Raw genomic sequence first — 25,555 nt, forward strand, 5'->3', positions numbered from 1 at the left:
TTAATAAACATCACCTATCAGTAGACTATTATATGAACAGCAACTCAACTCATGTGGTATTTGTGGAAGTCTTCAACCTAGCATTAAACTATAGTACAACAAAGGCAAATTTAACGCTATGCCTAAGCACCCCACAATGAAGGCACATACGAGGTAAAGCTGTAAGCTTTCTTAACCTCAATAATGGATAGTAGTGAGTACTCAGAAACGCACTCCCTAGGGATTCAACACCTAGTACCCATTAGATAGGCCTCAGAATCTTCCTTGGTGGTGACAAAAAGAAATACCGATCCAGTCATGCTGGTGTGGTGGTAAAGATAAACATCCCTATCCCTACTGGAAATTGAAAGCTAGTTGTTCAACCCATAATAAGTCACTAAAATGACAGACATTCAGGCTTAATAGTAATAATATATATACATAAAACTTCAGTTTCTGTAATTTGAACATCATGAAGATTTCTCATATCCTAATAATAAAGCTGAAGTTTATATGCTTATTATTAAAATCTCACACAAAAAAATAAATACATTTATTATCTTGTAATTTTCCACCATATCATGCAGCTATAATCAGACATTCACAACCAGCTTTGACAACTGAAGAGCTTGGTACAAAAACTGGTTAAATGCCTTCTTTTCTCTTCAAATGGGTTATGGGTAATTTTATTTCCAAACAAATTCACTGCATTGTTTGGTACAAGAATGAACTGTCCATAGCCAGTACATGATGAAGATTTCATCCTGAAAATTTCATTTTAGGAATTTTTTAGGAATTACAAATTTTTCACATTTTTTCACTTTCATATAAAATTGTATTTTATACATGTGACTGGTTCTTTCAACATGCTCTTCAAGTACTTAACACAAGTTAACTGGTTATACAGTGTGGGCATACGGTCTCTGTTAATTTCAAATGCTGTATGAATCAAATAGCAAACCTAATAATGCATTATATTTATATTATTACTTTGTTCAAAATTATCATCCCATCCAAAAACAGCAATGGCTTGACGTATGTACAGTAACATCAATATTATGTCATATGATGTCACATATGAAACATGAAATAAGTCACTATTCATTCCAAACCAGACAGTTTAATATCTTGCCACCTCACTATTATGAAAGTATTTTACATAGTTTCTTTTAACAGCAAAATAAACAGAAAGAATATATACATATATTTAAATAGAGATCAAATAAATCCCTTCTCTCTGTATAATGGAATAATGCAAACTCTTGAGGAAAGAATGCAAGCATGAACATCTTTACGTAACACTGTGTTCTTTAAAATGTACGCATGTGCGAGTCTTGAATTTTCAAGATTGAACAAAAAAAAATGTATCTCAGTTTTGAACATTAATTTTTCATTCTTGAACTTCAGGAATTTTCTGGATAACTGCTTTGGCTTCGCACATAGGGGTAATGTCAAATGCAATCAGTATAGTATTTGCCCAAATGGAAGGTGAGTTCTATCATATTTAAGGGTAACAAACCCTACAGGTAATTTTTAATTGTTATTTAATCTCTTTTAATCCATTCTAAGCTTCCAGCATGTTCATAACACCGTTCACATTATCAAGCTATGAGAATAGCAAGATAGAAAGCAAGACAGACAGAAATATGTTCCAAGGTCAGATGCTATGAGGTTGCCCAAAGTGCCAGCATAGTTATGAAACAGAAAGAGTAATTCGCAGATATATCAAAAAGTACTCATGTCAATGGGAAGACTAACATGACAGACAAACAAACAACTGTGAAGTGGCTAGGAAATACAATGACTCCCAAGGCAAACATTCAAAGGTGGAAACAACAAAATAAGAACTTACACCATTTCTATGACAAAATTGTAATTTATATGGATTCAGAGACAGAAACAAAGTCAGTTTCAAGCAACGTCATTACTCAATGAAAGGCTGAGATTTTAAGTCAGCTCAGGGCGGTGTGTACAAATGACATGGAGGAAGAAGTTTTCCATACAGCAAAGACCTTCATTTTGCAAAACAAAAAGAGCTCTTCTCCTCAGCATCCAGAGCCCACCCAGGCTCTTCTCTGATGGGTGCAGTGGGAATTTAGCTGGCCACGCCCTCTATTTAGCATCAATGTTGATAGTGAATTTGTTATTGTTTAATTACACTCTTCATATCTAACCTTTATCACACTTTGAGGCAATGACAACGGAATGCTAATGTATTTTGATAAGCCAACCAATTACACTAACAATGACGTAAGTTTGAAATCTACTACCATAAAAACTTCAGGCAATGAAAACCTGCGAGTGACTATAGTGTTGACAGAGTTGAAAGACAGGCTGTAACCACTACTGAATTGAAAGCCTGTGCATAACTGCCTATGAGACAGATAATAAGGTAGCAAACTAAGAGATGGTAATAATTAAAAGTTGGTGGGGGATTGGTTAGAAGTTGTCTGGAAGAGAAGACAGATAGTATATAAGATTTGAGGCTTTCACGGCAGTGACTATGAAGAAAGCAGTCTTCTGGGATTTGGCACTGTGTATGTGGTGTTAACCGACGTTTCGGAGGAACGTATCGCCTCCATCTTCTTAGCAGACTCAGTCTGCTTTTACCAGTTCTCACGGTATCTTCGCTTGCGGATTTCTTATATTTTTCCTTCTACCCTGAAGATGGAGGCGATACGTTCCTCCGAAACGTCGGTTAACACCACATATATACGGTGTCAAACCCCAGAAGACTGCTTTCTTCACAGAGAGTATAGTTCAGAAAAAAGGAACGCTTGTGCTGGAGGCATTTAAAGACCACTTAACACTGGAGGTCAGGCCTGTGATTCATGCAATGAATATTCTAGTGAATATACCTTTTAAAGATCAGTTGAAATAACAGTATTTTTAATGGCTCTTAGCCGGGGATCATGTTCTGACACTGCATGGACAATAAAGAGGCTCGGTGTGGAACTGCTGTGCCAGTGGATGAAGCCCATGTCAATGGGTATCTCAAGAAGTGACATTAAAAAAATTCTAAAAATGTTGTACATATGATCAAATGGATGGAATGGGGGATAAGGAAGAAGTCTGGAATGTTAACAGTGAACATGAGTGTGTGAGCAGTGAATGTGAGACATAAGGTGAGAACTATGAAGACACTGAGGCTGATCCAGATGACAGGAATGTTGAAGACTGGTGTAGCTAAATACAGACTAGTGACTTCAAGAAGGAAACTAACTCATTAAATTTCATACATAACATGTTTTCTAATATTTATTTTATTTCATGCAATTGTAGTCAATGTATGAAATTAATTCATAAAATTACTTTTTCTATGCATACGTAGTAGAGTCATTAAGTTCATGGAATGTGGTTTTATCGCATCATATTACAAGGTATTCACATACACTTAAATAGATCCATATCGGCCCTAAAAATAGTTGCCATTGGCCACTATGTAAGTCTGCCAACGTTGCTATAGCTGCCAAAAACACTGCTGAAACATAGTGGCAGGAAATTCCTGTACGGCATCTCTTGTGGCAATGACCACCTCCTCAGATGACTGAAATCTAAGACCACGTAGCTTTGCTTTCAAGTGGCGAAAGAGAAAGAAATTGCAAGGTGCGAGATCAGGTGAGTACGGAGGGTGTGGCAAAACGGTGACCTGTTGCCTTGTCAGTTCCTCTTGGACAAGAACAGAGCGATGTGCAGGGGCGTTGTCGTGTAGCAACAGCCAATTCTTCCTACGCCAAATGTTTCGCTAGGGGATTTGCCTAGTTTCTGGCAGAACTTGATGTTTGCCCGTTGTTCACACTGCCATATTTTCTATTTCTGCCACTTGCATTTAACTGCAGTTCACAATAGAGGTCATAGTTCTACTTACACTGCTTGCACACAACTGCCTCTTGCTGTGAGGGGAGATGAACTGACAGGGCATCATATTGTGCCTCAACCTATCCGCTGTAGTACACTGCAACGACGCGGCCATTCCACGAATTTATTGACTATGGTAGTATATCTCTCCTAGTGAGAAGTCATCTTACATTCAGAATCATCTTCCAGTCGGGCAAATATGTGAGCACAGTGGAAAAACTGAAAAGTGTTATAAACTATAACCATGAAAACATTGGTCTATTAAAAAATCTTATTTTGTCTTGATTTTTCAATTTTTCCAAATTATCATCTCAATTTTGTCCCAAATTGAAAAGTAATTCTCGCACATGGCTATTTACAAATATGACATACATAATATATATTTAACTTAAAGCCTTTGTAATAATTGGAAGCTTCTACAGGCCATTACATAGGTCCTTGTGTAGAACTGCTGAGATCAGCTCAACTGCAGGCTTTACTGTAACTCCTCTCTACAAGTCACATCATCTCAAATAAGAATAATTGTTTAGTTATGGCATCTTCAACATTAAACAATCCATGTCAGTTCAGATAAAACTTTCATGCATTCTAAACCTCAGCATTAAATGGAAGTTAGTAGGAATTTCCACACTCTTGTTGCTTTACCTCCAAGGGAAAGAGCAACTGGTGCCCTCTGGCGGAGGCAAATTAAATTTCACTGCCACCACAAAGAATCAAACCCCATTTTTCCATGTCACAAGCTGTCACTTTAACCAGCCAGCAAGCAATTCACATTACATCAAGTGCTATTAATTGAAATCAGTCTAAATTAGCTGAGTGCATTAAAATGAAATAGCATACTTTGAACTCGCATATAACAAGGAGTAACTGTATATATTAATGATCTAAGATAAGAGTACAGATATGAGGGCCCGAAAATACTGTGGAATGTCAGATGAAAGCCAGAATAGTGTAACCAGAAGAGATGTCTGTTATTAGGTTACACCACAGCAAATGCCACATCAGCATAACAACAATTATTCATGCAACAATAGAGGAATTGTGGGACGCAGAGTTCCTTGTTGGGTCTGTCCCAAGGCCATACCATGAGAACAGGACAAGCCAGTCAGTCTACAGAGTAGTGAATCTGCAGTTTAGCAGTTGGGAGACAGAGCCATCAGAGGTCTCAGCAGACAATTACCACCTGGTGGAGGAGTGGGGGGGGGGAGGAACCCCCATGGTTGTGAGTCATTGAGTTAGTTGTGAGACAGATGCCAGACAGCAAGGACAGGAGCCATAACACACAGAAACTGAGGGATCTACAGCACTGGATGTGTTATCAAGCAATAACTGCTGAAGACACAGCAGAATGAGAAGACTTAGTGCATGCTATAATGAACTACAGAGCATATGAATTACTGATAGCACCAGAATTGCTTGTAGTTACAATCTCTAAGAGTTCAACAAATTTGATTACCAGTCAAAACCCCAATCTATAGTCACTCAATGATGTGACAATACAAAATTATGTTAGCACCACCAAGGAAATACCTGACAACCTTTTTCATGACTTAAGCAAACATATTTTTTATTCAAATCTTTCTGGAAAAATTGAAAATAGTGTCACATGTTTGGAATCCAGAAAGGTTACTTCCATGGAAACGCTAGAACAGACCGTTGCATAGGAAGTAACAATAGCAGTATTGTAATTCTAACAGTGAGCCGGTGTGTAGAGAATGCCGAATCTCCACGGAGATGAATAACCGAAGACTTATTGGGTAGGAATTGCAGAATCAATGAAGCAGCGTTTTTCCGGTGATAGACAACAGAAGGTTCACTGCGTAGCAACAGCCACGGATATATAACAAGGTAATGCATTCGCCGAGACAGTATTGGGATAGCCGTCACCGAAGACAGTTGAGATCCAACCATGGCCAAGGATAGTCAAGACGTCACATTGGGGTATTGGGCCAAAAGCCAAGTGATACTACAAGCGGTAATAATTGTAAGGTGTATAAGTGCGAGTGTTCAATAAATATTCGCTGAATCCGAGACCCACGTGAAGTTATTTGTGGTATTTGTGGTATGACATACCCAACACGTGACAATAGTATTCCTGAAACTGTGCTTCATGCACTAGTTTCAAGCCTTTCTTGTAACAATATTTGATAAATTTAATTAACACATGACCCATAACAAAAACTGAAAGACTATGAAAAACATACAATACTAGATCCTTTACGAAACTTCAACCCTATATAAACGAAATCACATTTTCCAGATAATATCTAATAATTTAAGTGAATGCACATGCACTGTTCATTTCAGACACAAAACTGTCTATGTCAGGTTACAGAAGAAGTTAACTATGGATAACCATGTATGACATCTCTTACCCTCTCACATTACAGACACCTGTAATATACCGCAAGGATAATTTCCATCTGTCAATTTGTCTGACAGGCAAATAAGTATTGATAACCTTTTAAGAACTGATAAATGATATAAGATATTTTCATCCCTTGTTGTGTATGTTCAAGCTCAGAGATCACTGACACATCAGCACTGATAAAACAAAGGACCTTGCAATCGAAGAAAAGGATAGCAAAAGACATAAAATGATATTAAACAATCAAATGATAGAACAAACACTGAAAGTGAATTATTTAGAATATCATATGGATTCCAATAAATATGAATGAAACAAAAGCACCCGAAATGTATTTCTTGAGAATGGTAGAAGAATACTGCCCAAATGAAAAAGACATAAAGATATGACAGAGTTACACATAACAGACATTATTACAAAAATAAAATTTTACAAAACAACATGGTTAGAACATGCAAAAAGGATAAAATATGGGTAAATCCCAAAAATCCCTTTTAAACATAAGCCAACAATCAAGAGATCCAGAAAGACCACAAAAGAGAAGGAAAGACCAATCTGTAATATAGCCAGAACTCTGCATATTTCAATGCTCATCTGAAACTCTCAGCTTAAATTGAATATTAAATACACATTCTGCACTTGGAGTCAGAACAGGCAGTAAATCGCAAAGGCAATGATGTGGAAACAGACATCAGAAATTAAAAATGGTAACAATTAAAAAAAATTTATGAAAATGTTAAAAATAGAAGACAATCCTTCATGAAAATTAACATTATCGAAGACACACCTTCCCTTTCCGATACACTACACTGCTTCTGCCCCTTTTCAAATATGAATTTGGATGTCTATGCAGTAACAGTAACTATAGCAAAAACAGAAAGCAATTTTAAAAATACACAAAAGCAAGAGAGACTTTTTCTTTCCAATATAAAGCTCTTATCCCACATATGCCACATCCCTATTTTCCATCCCTGAATCCTGAATAAAAAAAGTGTTTGCTTTTTTGCAATATGGCATGACATGGACATGTTTAATGCCTTGCAATGGTTTATGTTACTAAACAGTCATTCTCTATAACAAACTACACCAAACCAATCTGCTACTGCTTTACACCCATACACCACTCCGTCGTCACACTGCACTCAGTTTCAGGAGCCCAGCCTGACTACCCGCACCCACAGACGATTCTTCCAGTGAATCCAAGTCCAACGCAGACTCAATCATGGTGGTGTCCTGAAGCAAGCGCAATCTGCTGGCACTTAGGGGCACAACAATGTTTGCATCACACATCACCACCTCTGTGAGGTCCAAGTCTGTCATTTCGGTGGGTGAGCAACTCTCCCCAACCCCACCTTCACCACTGCCACCTGTCACCGTTAAAATGACATCGTCACTGTCTGTTGGAACAGCAGGATTGGTGCCAGCATTGGCCACATTCATTACAAGTTGTGACACACTACCTGAATTGCTACCTGGAAACAAACCACAACAAAAATATTGGTAAATTGTATTAGTTGAAACACATACTCTCAGTCCTATAAATGAAGTGGGTAAGTAACATCTGCGTAAGTACTTCCAAACACTTCACTCTTATATTTCATAGAAACAATTTTTCAAGAGTCAAACATATACAGCCTAACAAGGCTTTCTTTTTCCAGTTCAGATATTGAAAACAATATGTTAAATTTAGACATGGTTATATAATACTGTACCAATTCCCTCTCAAGTCTTGTTTCTTTAGAAACACTAAGAGTTATCAATCAGTCCAAAATTTAACTAATCAGAAAACTTGAATACAACTAATTCCTTATTTTACAGCAGCTGGATCATACATTTTAAATAAATCTGCCCCTAATTAAAAATTATACTATGTTGAGAATTTGTAACTACAGTCTGCTGTCTGTAATTTCAATGAGACACAAATATTAAACATGGAAATTTCAATAACAAATAATAATTAGAGATGTTTTAAGTGATAATTAAGGAGTCAAGAGAATTCTAAAAATTCCATTATATCTTTTTTATGACACATTCTTCTTTCTTGATACATATTTTCAGCCACTAACTTCACATTTTCATTTTCACATTTACTTTCTAGTCCTCTTTAAACAGACATATTCTAGCATATGTCCAGTCACCGCATACTTTATGCTGTCATGGGAGGCAACACCAAAATCAAAAACTAAAATAATGCAAGGGATATAATAAAATTGAACCAAAATGCATGCACAATTACAGATCCCATTAAAATCTGGGGTGGAAACAGCTTTGGGGCAGAACACTTTCTAAAACCATGTGCAACAGTGACTACATTAAGAGAAACAACAGTTTCAACATGCTTCAAAAACTAAACTATTTCACTTGAGCAGCTCAACGATTTTAGGGATCTTTCTAGATGTTCAGATTCATTAAGAAAGCTCAAGGATTTGGGATCATTTAGTACAGACACATTTCTTTATTCATAACATAATATATTTTTACTGTAAGTAAGCTAATTCTCTGCAGGCACACCCATAAAACAAATTATCACTCTTGTTATTCTTGTTGTTGATTAAATTATTTAGTCCTCAACTCAAATAACAGATATTCACTACCGGTTACAATTTTTGGCAAGTGACATGGCATTTGCATTGTACAAATGGTGTAAGTGAACAAAAGACAAAAAAGATTATCATAGTTGTCATCCTTACTGTCATCAATGTCATTGGAAAATGATCATATATCTACTGTTAAATTGAATGTTTTTCATGAAAATTGGTCAATTCATCCATCAGTTTTTGAAGATATAATTTCCTTTATCATATACTGCACGACTCGAATGCTGGAAGAATCAAATATGTCTGAAAAGCCTCATCATGGAACAAATATATAAACTGTGACTATGAAAATGTTACCATACATTATCATTTAAATGCTAACAGCCACAACATACCTCAACATATATTTACTTTACATATCTGTGTATCTGGTTATACTGGATATATTATGAAACTGATCTACTCACAAAGCAAAAAAACTGACATAAAAACACACATTGAAAGCTGTTCACACAAGTGTCATGCAGCCATTCTACCATCTTGCTCAACATAACAGCAGAAGAGTGAAACTCATTTCATGCATCCTGATGGGAACCAAGGATTCTTACTAATACTTTAACTCTTTGTAGAATTTAAATAGACTGCACCCAAACACTTTTCACTTCTTGGGAAAATTTCATTTAAACTTCCTTCATACACTACAGATTAGTACATTATGTTTGGCAGATGACATTTAATTTTACTATGTTCTACTGTATTACATACATGACTGAATGACCAACTTGTGGATAATTTAATAATGTCTGTATATGTTACAGAGCATAAAATTGCATTCTGAATGGTGAACTGGTGTACAATTGGGTGTGATCTACTTAATGCACTACCCATGAACAGTCTGGAGTGAATGACAAAAACTGCAACAACCTGTGTAAGAACAGCTAATCACTGGACTCAGATTCAAAGCTGAAACTTGCAAGATAAGAAGCAGAGGCGCTAACAAATCAACTCCAATGTCTGGCCATGTTAGACGCAGCAAAGCAAAGGTTTAAGAGATTATATATTTTAAGACAGCCATATTCATAAGATCATATGGTACATGATAGTCACAGGGAGACTACCAGTTTCCTACACTGCATGTGGGGGCCCTTATTAATGGGAAACACTGCATCAGGAAAGTAACTGCATTGGTTATATAACACTTGGCTGGGAAAATAACATGTAAATGCTGTATGCAGGAAAACACAAACTTCTGGCTTAACTCTCAGCATAAGGCCAGTTGTCCTGGAACTTTCTGTGATTTTCCTCTCTCCAGGCAAAGTATAATAAAACAGACCACGGCCACTTCCTTTCATATCCTTCCCAATTCATAAATCACAATCAGCCTCCAAATCAACACTATCAAACAGGGTGTTTCACAACTTAAGGGCATAACTGCAGGAGGTGATTTCCTAGGGCTTTGTGATCAAAAAAGTTCATATAAACATGTGTCCGATTTTGGATGGTTACGGAGTTATGATCATTTAAACTCAGAACAGAAGGTAATGATTACTGACAATAAATGGAACAAAATAATAAACCAGCATAATACATGATACATTTAAAGTATGAATGTAAAGTTAACTTTGTGAAATTACGTTTAATTTGTATTTATTGGTGCTTAAAGCTGATTTTCGAAAATGCCACCGCCGGCTGCAACACAGGCTGCCGCTCGGTTGTGAACCACGCGGGTAGCACGTAGCAGCTTCAGCTGGATGTTTCTTATGTGGTCAGCGGCGTCCAGAATGTGACTGAGCAAAGCATCTCGCGTTACCACCTTCATACTGTAAACCAGTTTTTTCATCCATCCCCACACACAATAATCCAGTGGGCTTAAGTCTGGAGACCTGGCTGGCAATTCTTCGCGTACTTGTATGTGGGCTGCAGTGTACCATACAAACAATGCCTTCTTCACTGACGCCTTCATTAACACCATGCTTGGCTGCAATACGAACGCCAGGAAGTCTACCAGTATCTAGCAATGCCTGGTAAACTCCAGTAAACACTCTCCGGTTCGGTATTCTATGATTCGGAAACCGTTACTGATATTCAGCTATGGCAAGAACTGAGTTACTGTCACAAAACCCGTACACATAAATCATATCTGCATACTCCTCAAATGAAATGTAAATGGCATTGTGCACGTAACAGACGCACCGAGATGAGAACTGTTCTGAACACCAGTAGCTGCCACACTAGCCGTGGCCGGACATACCAACCCACCACGCCTTAGGTATCTCTCAAGTGTCGAGATAACGAGAATGCTCTATCTGTATCTGGCTAAAAATAGCGACCTGCCAGATGATAGACGCAGTTCACATGAGGGCGTGTATGGGAATGAAAAAACGGTCATAACTCCGTAACCGTCCAAAATCGGACACATGTTTATATGAAATTTTTTGATCACAAAGACCTAGGAAATCACCTCCTGCAGTTATGCCCTAAAGTCGTGAAACACCCTGTACATTTTCACATGTTACATCACCATACAAAACACATTAATCCTCTCAACACAGGATAGGTTTCCAAACAGAAGTATCAAGAACGGTATGTCTATATTTGACTTTAACTGTCCCCAAAATTGATATACTCAGGTCTGAAAAAAGAACACATATCCATAAAAAGCACCAAAGTAATATGGTACTAATGTAAAACTAATCAAAATACAATCCAACAAAAATTCTCCACACAGTATCACTCTGTGATGTTTACAAGAAAGTAACACACGTATTAATGAGATCCCTAACTCTTCCAAGTCACAATATTTGTAAGATACAAACACTACTAAAAAATATGGTTACTACCTCCAAGAAATTTCATGTCCAATTTTTTTTTTTAAATATTAAGCCAAGAAAATTTTCTAAATCAAAATCAAAATTAGACCTCTTGCATCAGTTACTCCCCAAAACATTGGTCTCAGTTGAATCACCTACTCTGGATTTATCAGAAATTAAATTTCAGTTCATCATATGTAATTTAAAAGGGTACAGAATGAGCATTTCAAAATGGATCAATTTACACAAATACAAAGTCTTAAACTGATTCACTATATCATAAGTAAGAAACCTGACTTCAAAAAATAGGCAAGTTTTAAACAGGGAATATAATATTACAAGTTCTCATGTTGACTAAATGTAATATAGTCTTCTCAAGCCAACAGTACAGACTGAAGCTCTGACATTTCAGATACAACCCAAATCGCTATCATAAACAGAATCTCAGTTACCAACGACTGATTGGTATCTAACAATGTAGAGAGCATAAAAATGAAATAAAACTGCAATGTTTCAGAGACTGTCTCAAGATACATATTGTGACAGGTAGACCCATTGCTAAGTAACAGCTGTGTAAACATGCAACAGTATAACAGCCATTGCTAGGGAACATTTCTGTGGACATGTTTCCCTGGCAACAAGAGAACATGCTATAATGGAAGAGACATTTTCTGTGCAGTCCATGCCAGGGCTATATAACGAGAACTAGTAGTTCAGTGGTTAAGTCAGCTGAGAGCTGCAGTTGTGAGAAGTGTGAAGCTGGCAGCTGAGGCCTGGGCCATTTTGGGAAAACAGAGGAAGGGGAACATTGCCATTGGAAGTTGCTACCAAGCAAGGGCTAGCAGTAGTAGTTGGTGATCTTTGGAGTGCGTAACTCAGGGAGACTGTTGCAGTCATTTGTAGTTATGTTCTTTAAGTGTTCAATAGATCTGATTACCAATCCAAACCCTGTATTTAGTCACTCTACCACATGACAATCTTAACCCCCATGCAGGCAGAGACAGTCTCTGAAATGACAGTTTTATTCCACAATGACATGACTGATTACTACGAAGGCAGCTGAACTGATTAGGACTATTAACAAAAGACTGAAGTTTGCCATTTAAGTTAAAGTATCTGTATACATTTAATGAATAATGGACATCTTTGCAGGTGGCAGCCCTACACAAAGCATGCCAACACATATATGGCAAACCTGATGTAAACTATTACTGGTGAGCACAACAAAGCAATGAAAGGGTGCAACTAAAACTACTGCACAACCTACTACTGACTTACCTAACTTCTGATTGCCCCTTTGAAAGTTATGGAACAAGAAATGAAATAATCTGAATGAAGATGACAAATCTGTTGATAAAAAGGTCTACAAATAAAAATAAATTACAAACACTTACAGTATGTAGATGGTAATTACATCCGCCAAAGAAAGCACATGTGAATAATTTATTGTTGCAAAAGTGTTCAGCACTTTCAATCAAAAATACATAAATATGGTAACTGCAGTCTTTAATTACAATAACTTCTTAAAACAAATTCTTACATCACCAATATATAAAATGTCATTTTCAGCCCTTCTTCCATTACAGACATTTCTCTTTTACCAAATCCAGAATAGATCCACAAATCTATAGACACAGCAGGGTCATGGCAATGCATATCAAACACAGAGTAGGCAAGCACACACAAACCTTGCACATACATACTAAAATCCCCAGTAGTAAAAAGAATAAATTTTGCTAATTATGTATCATACTTCCAATTATCAACACACAACCATACAAAACGAAAAGGCATTACATATTAAAAATAATTTTTAAGGAATAATGAATATTTCTAATCAACAGGGATAATGATCTACTAACAGCTAGTCATGGCAGGACTGCAGACATTTCCATGAGGCCAATCTCAGTTCAAGAGCTAAAATTCCAAATTTAAGACATATTTTACACCTAAACAAATGCCTAATTACAAGTAGCCTTATGCCATCTTTTTCAAACCTTAAAAATAAATCTGATGTCAGAAAAAAGTCCTGGTTAGATTGTACCTTCTATTTTAGGAACTAATCTCAGAATAAAGGAAGAGGAAATTAACTTTTCCTATGTTCTATCCATCAGAAGTATATGTCAGTTTCACTGCATAATTACTTCACTGTGAATTCCACTTAAAGAATGAGAAATATACTGAAGTAAAATTCAAAGAAGGTACCCTTATAACATGTTATTCACATTTCACTAAAATGTTTATTTTCAGTACTGATGACAATTATTTTCCCTTCCACAAATAGATGTAATATCACAATTCAAACTCATTGACACCTGCTGGACATGTACTGCAAACATTTTGTACACTCCTAACTCATGAAGAAACTCAAAAATGGGTAACTTGTAACAAAATTATATGATTCATGACTTATCATCCTTATCCTAAACACCATCAGATGCTTGAACATATCTTCAGCTGATAATTTCATACAAGACTGCAGAACAATATGTATGGGTATCAGGACATATGAATAAAATTTCCCATAAGATAATGAAGGATCTGAGCTTCTAACAGAGGTGGTTATGAAGAATTCTATCTTCTGTGATATAACACCATGTAGTCTGTTGAAAGTGAATGAACGTTCTGGAGGAACATGTTGCCTCCAGAACATCAGGTGACTTTCAACAGACTATACAGCATTATATCCAAGAGGGCAGAATTTTTCATTCCTGTAACACCAACGAATGTAATAAAGAATGAAGTGTTTAAAGTGTACATCAGCCATAATTTGTCCTTTTCAAAGGCACTGCACACTAATATTTAAAAAGTAGCTGACAATGTGCTCCTGAAAAGCATTACAAATTTTATCAATATTCAACTACTTATGGTGCATCTAGCATTAAGAACAGACGGTGCTGGCTTTTACTCCAAATGGTGCCACCTGCATGAAGTTAATTTTTCCTTTTGTTTCTCACAACGGCCTTTGATATAGTGAGAGAAAGTCGAAGTTTACTTTTTAAGAATGAGAGTTATGCATTTGTTTTAATAAGAATTAATTTTTTTTTGCATCATCATAACAATACTCATTAAACAGAATGCTTCATAATTTTCTTATACAGGCAGTACATACACTATAGAAGAGAGCAAACAGTTCAGTTTATCTGTATTATCATGGTGACAGATGACAGGGGCCCTGGAGCAACCACTCTAATTAATCCATCTTTAAATCCAGCATTGTGTAAAAGGTGTAATACCTCTCTAAGTTGTATGGGAAATTTATGAATCTCCATTTCTTCATGTAAGAGCAAATATTATACCACCTCAAGGCCTATTTCAAAACATGGTTTCATACTGGCCATACACTTGTTGTAACTGTATCCAATTTGGACAGTCTGAATTATTCTACTACAGCCGTGTCAAACATGCAGCCCCCATAGGCACAAAGTGCGGCCCCTCAACTTTTAGAGCTAATTGATATTAAAATCAATATTCAAATTTTAGTAGAAATATTTTTTGTAAAGACAATTTTCCAACAGACCAGAGGACAAGAAGTGTCACGCAGACATAAATTAGCAGGCTGCAGGAAATTCAATGTTTTGCTGTTTGTAACATAATTTCTTGTGTAATCTCTCTTTTTACATATTGAAAAGTTGTTTGATACTTGTCAAAAAATGGCATTATCTTGCTTTTTAAAACTGTAAGATATGTGACTTTAGGTGATTATATTGAAATTATTCCTAAATAGTACATAGAATTAAATTTCCTTGTATCAAAATCTAATGTATATTTCTATTTTGAAGTGCGGCCTTGGACTATTATTTATAGGGCTGAGGTGGCCCTCTGTACAAGTTGAGTTTGACATGCCTGTTCTACTATAAACTGAACCCTACTGAACTGAACTGAACCCTAAGTATGAATATAGGCCACAGATACAAAAGATACCTAAAACGAAACTGGGGTAACATGTTACTCCAAAATGCTGCTGGAAAAAGTACACATTAGGATTAATGATAACGCATGTACAATTGCTCTAAGAATCAATTACAGAAATATTGATCTGCTAATGGCAAATATAAGCTACACTTATACATATACAAAACTGAAAAAATTGCAGGAAATATGTATTATATTTATATGAAAATAATGAATCACAATATTTCATACCCAACATACTAAATGTGTCTGCATTTCATAATATAAAATAATGTTCATACTCATAGACAAATATGTTGACAGGAACGTAATTAACAAAATAAAGAACCCTTAAAAAAATTATATAAATTATTAAAATGATAGACTTAATACAAAATGAAAATAGTTTATAATTAAATTTATGCATTTCTATAACACACATAAAACGCCTCTTCATTCCTGCAAAATTGCAACACATAGCTTATGCAGCAGGGAGGCACTCTATAGATCTTTCCTGCACTTAACAATACAGTCAACTCTCGATTATCCGGGCTAATGGTGGGGATGGAAGTCACGGTTAATCGAAAACCCGGTTAAGCCAAATTTTATTATACGGGCTGGACGACTGTGAAGGGTCGGAGTTCGAGTCCCGGTAGGGTCAAGAATTTTAACTTCTCCAAATCGTCCAGACCGGCTCTGGGGTCCATCCAACCTCCTATCCAATGGGTACCGGGGGCTCTTTCCCCGGGGGTAAAGCGGCCGGGGCGTGAAGCTGACCACTCACCTCCAACTAGTGCCGAGGTCAAGAAAATTTGGATCTATACATCCACTCCCCCACACGCCTTAATGGCGTAGGGCTTAATTCGTTGAGCAGAGGAACAACTTTACCTTTTACCTTTTAATACCTTCATAATACTATAGACCTACCTGTATTTAAATTTATTCATCCTCATTTCTATGTCATCTCATGGCCTATTTAATACTTTCTTTACATTACACTCAGTATGAATTAGTTATTTCAATCACTGTTCAACAACATCCAGCACTTTTTACGGTCACACTTAACACTTAAAATAATTTAATACTGTCTTTTGCTTTTTCGCGGCATTTTCCTTTTTACGGATATCCGTACGAAGCCTACGTAATATTAGCTTGTCACTTAATAAACTGTCCTCTTCACTCTCAAGATAGTCTAGTAAGGATTCCAAATGATTAAGCGCAGCACCATGTGATACTTTCTTACTGGCAACACTGTCCACCTCTTCCTCATTCTCACTTTCTTCCCGCTCTTCTGGCTGCACCCCCATTGAAGTTACGATTTCGTCACTGCTTAACATTTCGAAGCCCGGTTCACACGAGTCACAGTTAAACCACTCTCTTATATTTTCCTCGTTGACTTCTTCACCACCATGAACTTGGTTAGCCACTTTTGTCAATTTTATGGCTATCTCATTTTCACTGAATCCAGTGAATCCATGGATTTCGTCATCTTCATTAGTGATGAAAGGCATCAGTTTCTTCCATGAATTTTTCAATACAGATGGCTTTACTGTATCCCACGCTGTTGAAATCTCGTATATGGCATCTAATACTGAAAAGGACTTCCAGAAACACGTCAGATCATTGCCTTCATCGATGTACTTTTGTAGCAAATTTGATCTGTAGATTCTCTTCATACTTGAGATAACTCCTTGATCCATTGGTTGGATAAGTGCGGTAACATTAGCGGGAAAATATTTCACAAAAATATTTCCATCATCTGACCTCAGGAGACTTTCGTTAGGATGTGAGGGCGCATTGTCAATGAGGAGCACAGCTTTCTCAGGTAGGCCTTGGGATTTTAGATGGTCACGAACTTGAGGCACGAATTTAAAATCAAACCATTCTTTAAATATCGCTCTATTCATCCAAGCTACTTTCTGGTTAAAATAATGGATAGGCAGACTTGAAGCTACTGTTCCTTTAAAAGAGCGTGGTCTTTTCGCTTTGCCGATAACTACTGGTATTAGTTTGTGTGTTCCTGATGCATTAGAACAGCACAAGACTGTCAATCTCTCCTTACTGGATTTGTGACCTGGAGCCTGTCTTTCATTTTGAAATGCCAATGTTCTGGTTGGCAAGCATTTCCAATAAAGACCCGTTTCATCGGCATTATAGATTTGTTCTGGCAGCAGATTTTCACTTTTCACAAAACTATCAAAATTGGTGCAAAATTGATCTGATGCTGACAAGTCCCCTGACAATTTCTCACCTTGAATACTGATTTCTCGTATTCCATGACGCTGCTTGAAACGTGTTAGCCAACCGGAAGAAGCGTCAAAACTCCCTTCTAGTTCAAGTGCTTCGAAAAAATATTTAGCTTGTTTAGCACAAACTGGTCCTGTTATTGTTGTTCCCTGTGCCCTTAGTTGATTAAACCAGGTCAGCATCGCTTTGTCGAGATCATCGTATGTTGATTTCTTCATGGTTTTTCTCTTCTTCATTCCGCTTGAATTAGAAGACGAAGCAAAGGAAATTAACTCATTCTTTTGTTTTTTCAAATCACGAACAGTTTGTTCTCCAATACCGTATTGCATTGCTAATTGTTTAACTACAGCTCCTTTTTCCAGCTGATTGATAATTTCAAGTTTCTGTTGAATACTTAACACAACACGCTTCCTTTTAAACCCCGACATTTTGCTAACGCACTTGAAGATCTATATTAAGAAACTGATACTTACTTTCACAATGCACTCTCACACTGAGATGGTACCGTTAAATAACCTGGGGCGGTGTATTTGTCCTTGAAACTTTCCAAAAATTCTTGCATTCTTTCACCCCCACCCTAGAACATTGTGTTCGCATAACGGGACGAAATAATGCAGAGCTCGGTTCACACTAGTGCGAAAATAGTGTTACAACTCACCATGTGAAACAAAAGTGAATGAATATTAAACAACATATAAACTTAAAAAAAAAAGCCCCGGTTAAGCCGCAAACCGGTTAATCCGCCCCCGGATAATCGAGAGTTGACTGTATAAAGAAAACTGAGAATCAGACATTACAGTAAAACTTTATACAAAATTAATATACTGAGCATTTATCATCCAATCACTGGATTACCCCATCTTTGAAAGATAGAGAATTTAACTGTTTTATAAAATACAGTTGCATATAAGAACCAACACTTAACAAATTCTAAAACTGAAAGGAAACTGGTGTAGCTATATAAGAACAATACAGGGAAAAAATAAAATCTGGCACTGGTTACGATAACCTCCAACACTATGATCACATATAATCAATTTCATCTGATTCATTTTTCCTTGCTGCAGCTGAGTAGGTCAATCCAAATTTTGTAGTGTTATGTACTGATTGTATTCTGCCATTCAATGTCATATCAAACATCAGATTTATATACTGTTAACAGCTTTTGCTGAAATCATGGAGTTATTGACATTTCACAAAATGTCTACCCTTTTTCTTCTTTCACATTCCTCATCAATATGTTCAAATACATTAACATGAGTGAATCTTATATTACTGGTATCCTTTTCAGGTCCTGAATGCACAAATGTGCAGGTCACATTATAACACTCAGGTGCCTAAATCCAGTATTACATGAACATACGGGTCTTTGGCTACATTCACAATTCTTTATTAACTATTTTCCAAACACCAACATACCATAATCTTGAGGAGGAGCAGAAACAGAGTGAAATCTTAGAGGGGAAGAAAAGAAACAAGAAATTTAATATTTACCTGTTATTTCCATATATTTACAGCAGGAAACAAGTATGATCTAAAATCACCTATTCTTGATTTACTGAGTCAGAAAGGGATGCAAGTACAGAGGGTCATATATTTATATGACCAGTATTTGATTCAGAAGAACATCAAATCTTTAAAACATCATCAATTTCATACCAATGCTGAAGGACGGATAGTGGATTGTTGTATTTCCAGAACAGTAGTGATGGATGTAGTAATAGTGGCATGTATTATTTTCCTTGCTTTCATTTAATATTAATTTTATCAAAAAAAAATGTTCCAAATAAATGTTGCAGATGTTAGAACACCTGTGTTCTCTATGGTATCTTTTTTGCATGATGAGTACCATATTCTCTTGCATAAAAGATGCAGCTCTTTCCCAAAAATGCCCTAAACATCATGACGCATGTTATATATGGGACATAATGATGAAAATGAGGTAAATAAATAATGGGCACATGGCTAGCAAGCAAGTTATAAATAAATAAATATGTTAGAATTAATTAATAAAGAATAAATTGTTTGATAAACAAGAATTTTAAAAGAATACTTGAGAAAATAAAATTGCATAGTTTCTCCCTCCCAACCCGTTGTTTGATTTGAGACATCAACATGCTGTGTTATGTGGGACTGATAATGCCCACAGTGAACTGCACCTGACAATGTTTTGTGCAGTCCAAAAATAACAAACAACAATGAAATTCAATATGTAATTTCAGAGAGGAGACATGTAAATGAGAAAGATACATATACATTATGTATTCATTTCATACATTTTGCCCAAAAAATGACAAAAAATGAACAATTGGAAAGAAAGAGGTAAGCACTGGCATGTTTTCAGATTAATGTGAGTTTACTTCCTTACAGAACAATTTTCATATACTCAAGAATGACTAGTATGAACTTTTTCCACTCATTTTAGTAATTTGATTTTGTAGATTGACCTTGCATCATAGAGTAGTCAAGGATCAGAGAAGTGACCTGACCTTTTCCAAACAACATATATAAGTACACAAATAGTGAGTGATAACGGTCAAGTTACTCCCAGAACCAACACCGTACCATGAAAGCATACAGAGGTTATCAAAATAAAGCCTCATGCATTCTAAACCTCAGAATTGGATGGACATGAGCAGCCAACTTCATGCTCTGACTGCTTTACTCCGAAGGAATGAGTCTCCACTGGAACAGGAAGCCAAATAAGCCTGAGAGAGACTGGACAAAATGACAACAGGAAGAAAAAAAATTGCTACTGGGGAGTGGAGTCCAGCTGGGTCCACTTGGCACGGTGGCCACTGATTGGCCTATTGTACCTGCCCCGGGTGATTATGATGGAGAATTTGGTGGAATGAAAATTGGCAGGGGAAACTGAAGTACTCAGAGAAAACCCACCCAGCGCCACTTTGTCCACCACAAATCCCACTTGACCACATCCGGGATCGAACCCAGGCCGCTGCGGTGGGAAGCCAGTGACAAACTGCTTGAGCTATGGTGCGGCCTACAAGAGGAAGAATCTTTCCGTTGAGAGAACTGAACCCCAGTGGTGCACTCACAGCCAGACACTTTACTGAGAAATCACAACTGACAAGTCACCAGTAAGTAAAAAAAATTAATTAATTAATTAAAGTCATAACCTGCTATAAAATTATTAACTTCGATTTGCATAAACTTTCTACAGGATACTGATAAAATAATCAAAAATATTTCATTTTAATGAACATTAGCTTTCAACCTCAATTTCCACAGCTGTCATTCTTTTTAGACATGCATCGGTAACTTCAGATATAAGATAATGTTTCCACGTGTAAATGTTCACTTCTCAAAATTACAAAAATATATGGCAAAATTTATATACATCCAGAAATAATATCAAGAGCATAAAACTCAATAATATTCCATCAAAATCTGCTGATACTGTTTACACCCTTACAATGACTCTGACGCAAATGCTCATACAACAAAAAAACAATCTCTTGAAGTACAACAATAATATCCATAAGTTTGCCTAACATGGCTTTTAGGATACACCATACCCTGAGTAACCTTGTAGAGCCAGTGTGTTCCACAAGCTCTGCAGTATGGCAATTTTTGCTTCCATCATAGGTTGAAAGTGGAATCTAGTTACTTTCAAATGATGACTTAATGATCTGATGATGATGCACACTTATATATGTTGCAGACACAGAATATCAACTGGGTTCACCATGTAACACTGCAGATACCACATGTACTTAATGGTAAGGCATTATGAAGACACAATTATACAAAAAGCACATTGTGAGACTTACATAACTTGTTTTATTATGCAATCAAGTGAGCCTATATTACTGGACTGAAAATACAAGGGTTTTCATTGGCTGGTTATCTGACTGGTTCATTTATCTTATTCAAAAAGTATCAATTGTCAACTGCATACTTCATTTGCATACAGTTCACCTGCTGATTATCAATAATGTGACGTGGACGGCGCAATGCTCGGTAAACCCCTCCCCCCTCCAGCAGTGACATAACAGCATCGGAGCAACTGCTGCTGCTACGGTAACAGGCCAGTCAACACTCAGTCCCCTCCCCCGCGGTGACATAACAGGGGATACTGCGGTTACTATGCAGCAATAAACAACTCTTAGCAGCGTTCCCCAGCATCGCCTATAAACACGGTGTTTACACAACAGTGGTAGCTATCACATAACTGTTTTCTATGTTGTCAGTGCGGAAGCTACATAACGAGAGGATTACCGGAGTAACCAGTCAGTTGCAGTCTAGCACTCACCGGAGTGAATGGAAGCAGTGGAAGTAATTGTGATACTGCCAATGGCAGTAATTGAGTAATTGTGAAACTGTAAACTGTGTAACTATAAGAGTGAGTAGAATAAATTCGCTAGATCCAAGACTGCGTGAAGTTATTTGTCGTGTGACATACATACCCAACACATGATAATTTGACGTCAGAATTGGTTTACAAAACTTAAACATGCCACAATTTCGTCAGAGCTCATCGACTGAAGTGATTATTGACGTGAAGACTGAAGTGTGTGTTTACAGTGTTGTCATATGAAAATGGAACCCCAACAACTGATGCAACTCAATCAGCTTCACCCCAATTACAAAAATAGTTTTTTTTAAATGACCTCAAACCCTACAACTGGATCACTGTCAGTAATACTTTTTGACAGAGACTGGAAATTGTTTCATTGAACAGGTATTAAGAGAAACCTGAAACATTTATCAGTCTGGAGAAGGGAAATATGTTTATACAAGTCCCACTGAAACAGAGAGTAAAACCTGCTTATAGTAGAGTTGCTATGGGTTTGAACATTTTTCCACTTGAACTGTTTCCATTTAATTAAGATGCCAGGCTTGCTTCTCCACACAAAGTACCACACTGCAATATCCACCAGCATGTAAAGATGAGGCACACAGTGGGTAGGAACAGTTGACTTTCATCATTTAACTGTTCACTTAGTGACACAATGAGCTTCAGCGTACAAGAGTCTGATCTCTCTGGAAGACGCACTTCGTCAACCATTGCATGCTTATGTATTGTCTCTCTCCTCTGCCACAGTTTGTTTGGATTTATTAGCTATGTAAGATTTGAGGTTCTCATGGGTTGTGACACCATGTAGTTTGGTGAATAGATACCAACAATGTAGAAGAACCTGCTCACTCTATTTTCAGGGTCTTTTACCCTAAACATGGAGGTGGTAGGGTCCTCTGAAATGTTGGCATATATCTACCTAACTACATGTCATCACATTCCAGATGAACATATTCTTGATTTATTATCTCATTGTTTTATCGCTCTGTTCTGCCTCCTGATGATGAGACATGAATATATACAGTGCGGCTAACGCTGACCCAATGCTGGATCAGGGCTACCCACTTAACTGCAGCGTTCAGTGGTCTTACTGCAATAATCTACGTTAAAACATGCATCTTGCAAGTAAGTACATGTGGTAAGTAAAAATCAGGAGTTAATATCACAAATAAACTGAAATAAAAGAAGCTACCTAAATGCAGAATTTACACACCAGAAAAAGTAACAGTAGAGATGTCTCATCAATTTTCCAGTTGCTACATAATTATCAGATATCATCATCTTCACTGTTAGGATTACTAATAACAAGATGCCTATGTAAATGCTCTCCATCATCACCAAGACCACTAGAATTCTGGTATGATCGATTCTCACCAAATCCAGCTACCATATTACTCAGTCCCTTAAGGCCGCCTCTACCACCGTGTCGATATCCATGCAACTGACACTGCAATACTTCTCCCAAATCATTACCACTAAAAGAACGACTCATTCTTCTAGCCATGTCATCACTCACATATGCAGCACTTGCACCATCCATGCCACTAAGTCCTCTAATCCCAACATATTTCCTTAAGTGTTCTGATTTGGAGCCCCAGTCTTGGTTTGGAACTTTGTTTAAATGTTTGGGACACTGCTGATCCCCACTTCCATAGCCACATGCTCTGTTAACGATATGCCTTCCCAATCCATCACCACCCATGCTGACAATCCCAGCACCACCTAAAGGTAAAGCACCTACAATATCCCGATAAGCATTAACACCTTGCTGAGGTTCTCTATACGCACCGTCAAGCGAAGGTGCCATCATGGCCTGGTTCAGAAGGAGACTGCTGTTACTGTGGCTACTGTGAGGTTGTTGCAACTGTGGCTGTACCACTTGCTGCTGCTGTTGTAGATTAACAGGAACCAAGTTGTGTGTGGAGCCAGACGCCTCACTGGCTAGACTCCCAGTCTGACTTACGCCATTCTGCAAAATAAATAAGTGAATCAGGTGGACAACCTGAACTCCATGGCACTTACATGTCTATTTATGTCACATATATAGCGGCCTCCGTAGTCTAGAGGTAACGTTCCCACCTCATGACTCGTAGTACGCGGGTTCAAATACCTGGCGGAGGTCGTCAAATTTTTAAGGGCGGAAAAATTCAGGGAACAAGTCCTCCGGGAGGGACTTTAAGCCGTGGGTCCCATGTCGTAGCTTTACGACACGTAAAAGAACCTCATATCTCCAAAGGACGTCACTGAGCCAAATTAACGGACGTTTCCCGCCCAACAGTAGTCTCTAATACCTCTGGTAGATGGGGGAAGCATCATAGATACCTCTCAGCTAGTATAGCCGGTCTCGCTGGCTGGGCAGGACTGATGGTAAGCATCAATACCGGTAGGATATAGAGACTGGTAGAATATCATAGAGGGAAGCACAATGGACCAATACAGGTCTAAGTGCATTGGGAAACCCACCCTCTCCAATAACTAACTATGTCACATATATGAAGCCACTGTGTAAGGGGTCAGACACTTCATTGGGTACACTCACAATCTGATGTATATGCCATTCTGTACGCAGTTTCTTCTATGGCTGCAAAAGATTTCTTGAAAATTTATAGTAGATTTCATGTCAACAGCAGCAGTTTCAGTCCTTCATGAAAAGCTTACAAGTTACTATTGTATGACAACTCTGAAACAGGAATGTACAAAATCTGGTCCACAGTGTCTAAAATATTGATGTTACAAATGCTGTCTGCACAGTGATAATGTACAGGTGACTGTGTAAATGTAAACAGTACTAAATACTGTGTAAGTTTTGAGGTTTTCACAGCGATGACTATGAAGAAAGTCGTCTTCTGGGTTTAGGCGCCGTGTATTCGTTTTGGCCNCGTAAAAGAACCTCATATCTCCAAAGGAGGTGACTGAGCCAAATTACGGACGTGTCCCGCCCAACAGCAGTCTCTAATACCTCTGGTAGATGGGGGAAGCATTATAGATACCTCTCGGCTAGTGGAGCCAGTCTCGCTGGATGGGCGGGGCTGATGGTAAGCACCAGTACCGGTAGGATATAGAGACTGGTAGAAATCATAGAGGGAAACACAATGGACCAATACAGGTCTAAGTGCGTGGGAAACCCACCCTCTCCAATAACTAACTATGTCACATATATGAAGCCACTGTGTAAGGGGTCAGACACTTCATTGGGTACACTCACAATCTGATGTATATGCCATTCTGTACGCAGTTTCTTCTATGGCTGCAAAAGATTTCTTGAAAATTTATAGTAGATTTCATGTCAACAGCAGCAGTTTCAGTCCTTCATGAAAAGCTTACAAGTTACTATTGTATGACAACTCTGAAACAGGAATGTACAAAATCTGGTCCACAGTGTCTAAAATATTGATGTTACAAATGCTGTCTGCACAGTGATAATGTACAGGTGACTGTGTAAATGTAAACAGTACTAAATACTGTGTAAGTTTTGAGGTTTTCACAGCGATGACTATGAAGAAAGTCGTCTTCTGGGTTTAGGCGCCGTGTATTCGTTTTGGCC

The 25,555-nt window shown here is 37.5% G+C and overlaps 1 protein-coding gene across 3 annotated transcripts in view; it reads right to left on the reverse strand.

Moving 5' to 3' along the window:
* Window positions 1-5,462: 5,462 nt before the first annotated feature.
* The window catches only part of LOC111869308 (palmitoyltransferase ZDHHC18), a 36,658-nt gene continuing 16,565 nt past the window's right edge, over window positions 5,463-25,555 (reverse strand). For all 3 annotated transcript variants that reach the window (XM_023860716.2, XM_023860715.2, XM_023860717.1), the window contains 2 exons: window positions 23,800-23,980; window positions 5,463-7,677 (listed from right to left, as the gene is read on the reverse strand). In XM_023860716.2, the coding sequence (XP_023716484.1) occupies window positions 7,337-7,677; window positions 23,800-23,980 (522 nt within the window). In that variant the 3' untranslated portion in view covers window positions 5,463-7,336. The remainder of the gene's footprint in view (window positions 7,678-23,799; window positions 23,981-25,555) is intronic.

This window comes from Cryptotermes secundus, unplaced genomic scaffold, assembly GCF_002891405.2.
Source record: "Cryptotermes secundus unplaced genomic scaffold, Csec_1.0 scaffold274, whole genome shotgun sequence".
Classification (NCBI taxonomy): Eukaryota; Metazoa; Arthropoda; class Insecta; order Blattodea; family Kalotermitidae; genus Cryptotermes; species Cryptotermes secundus.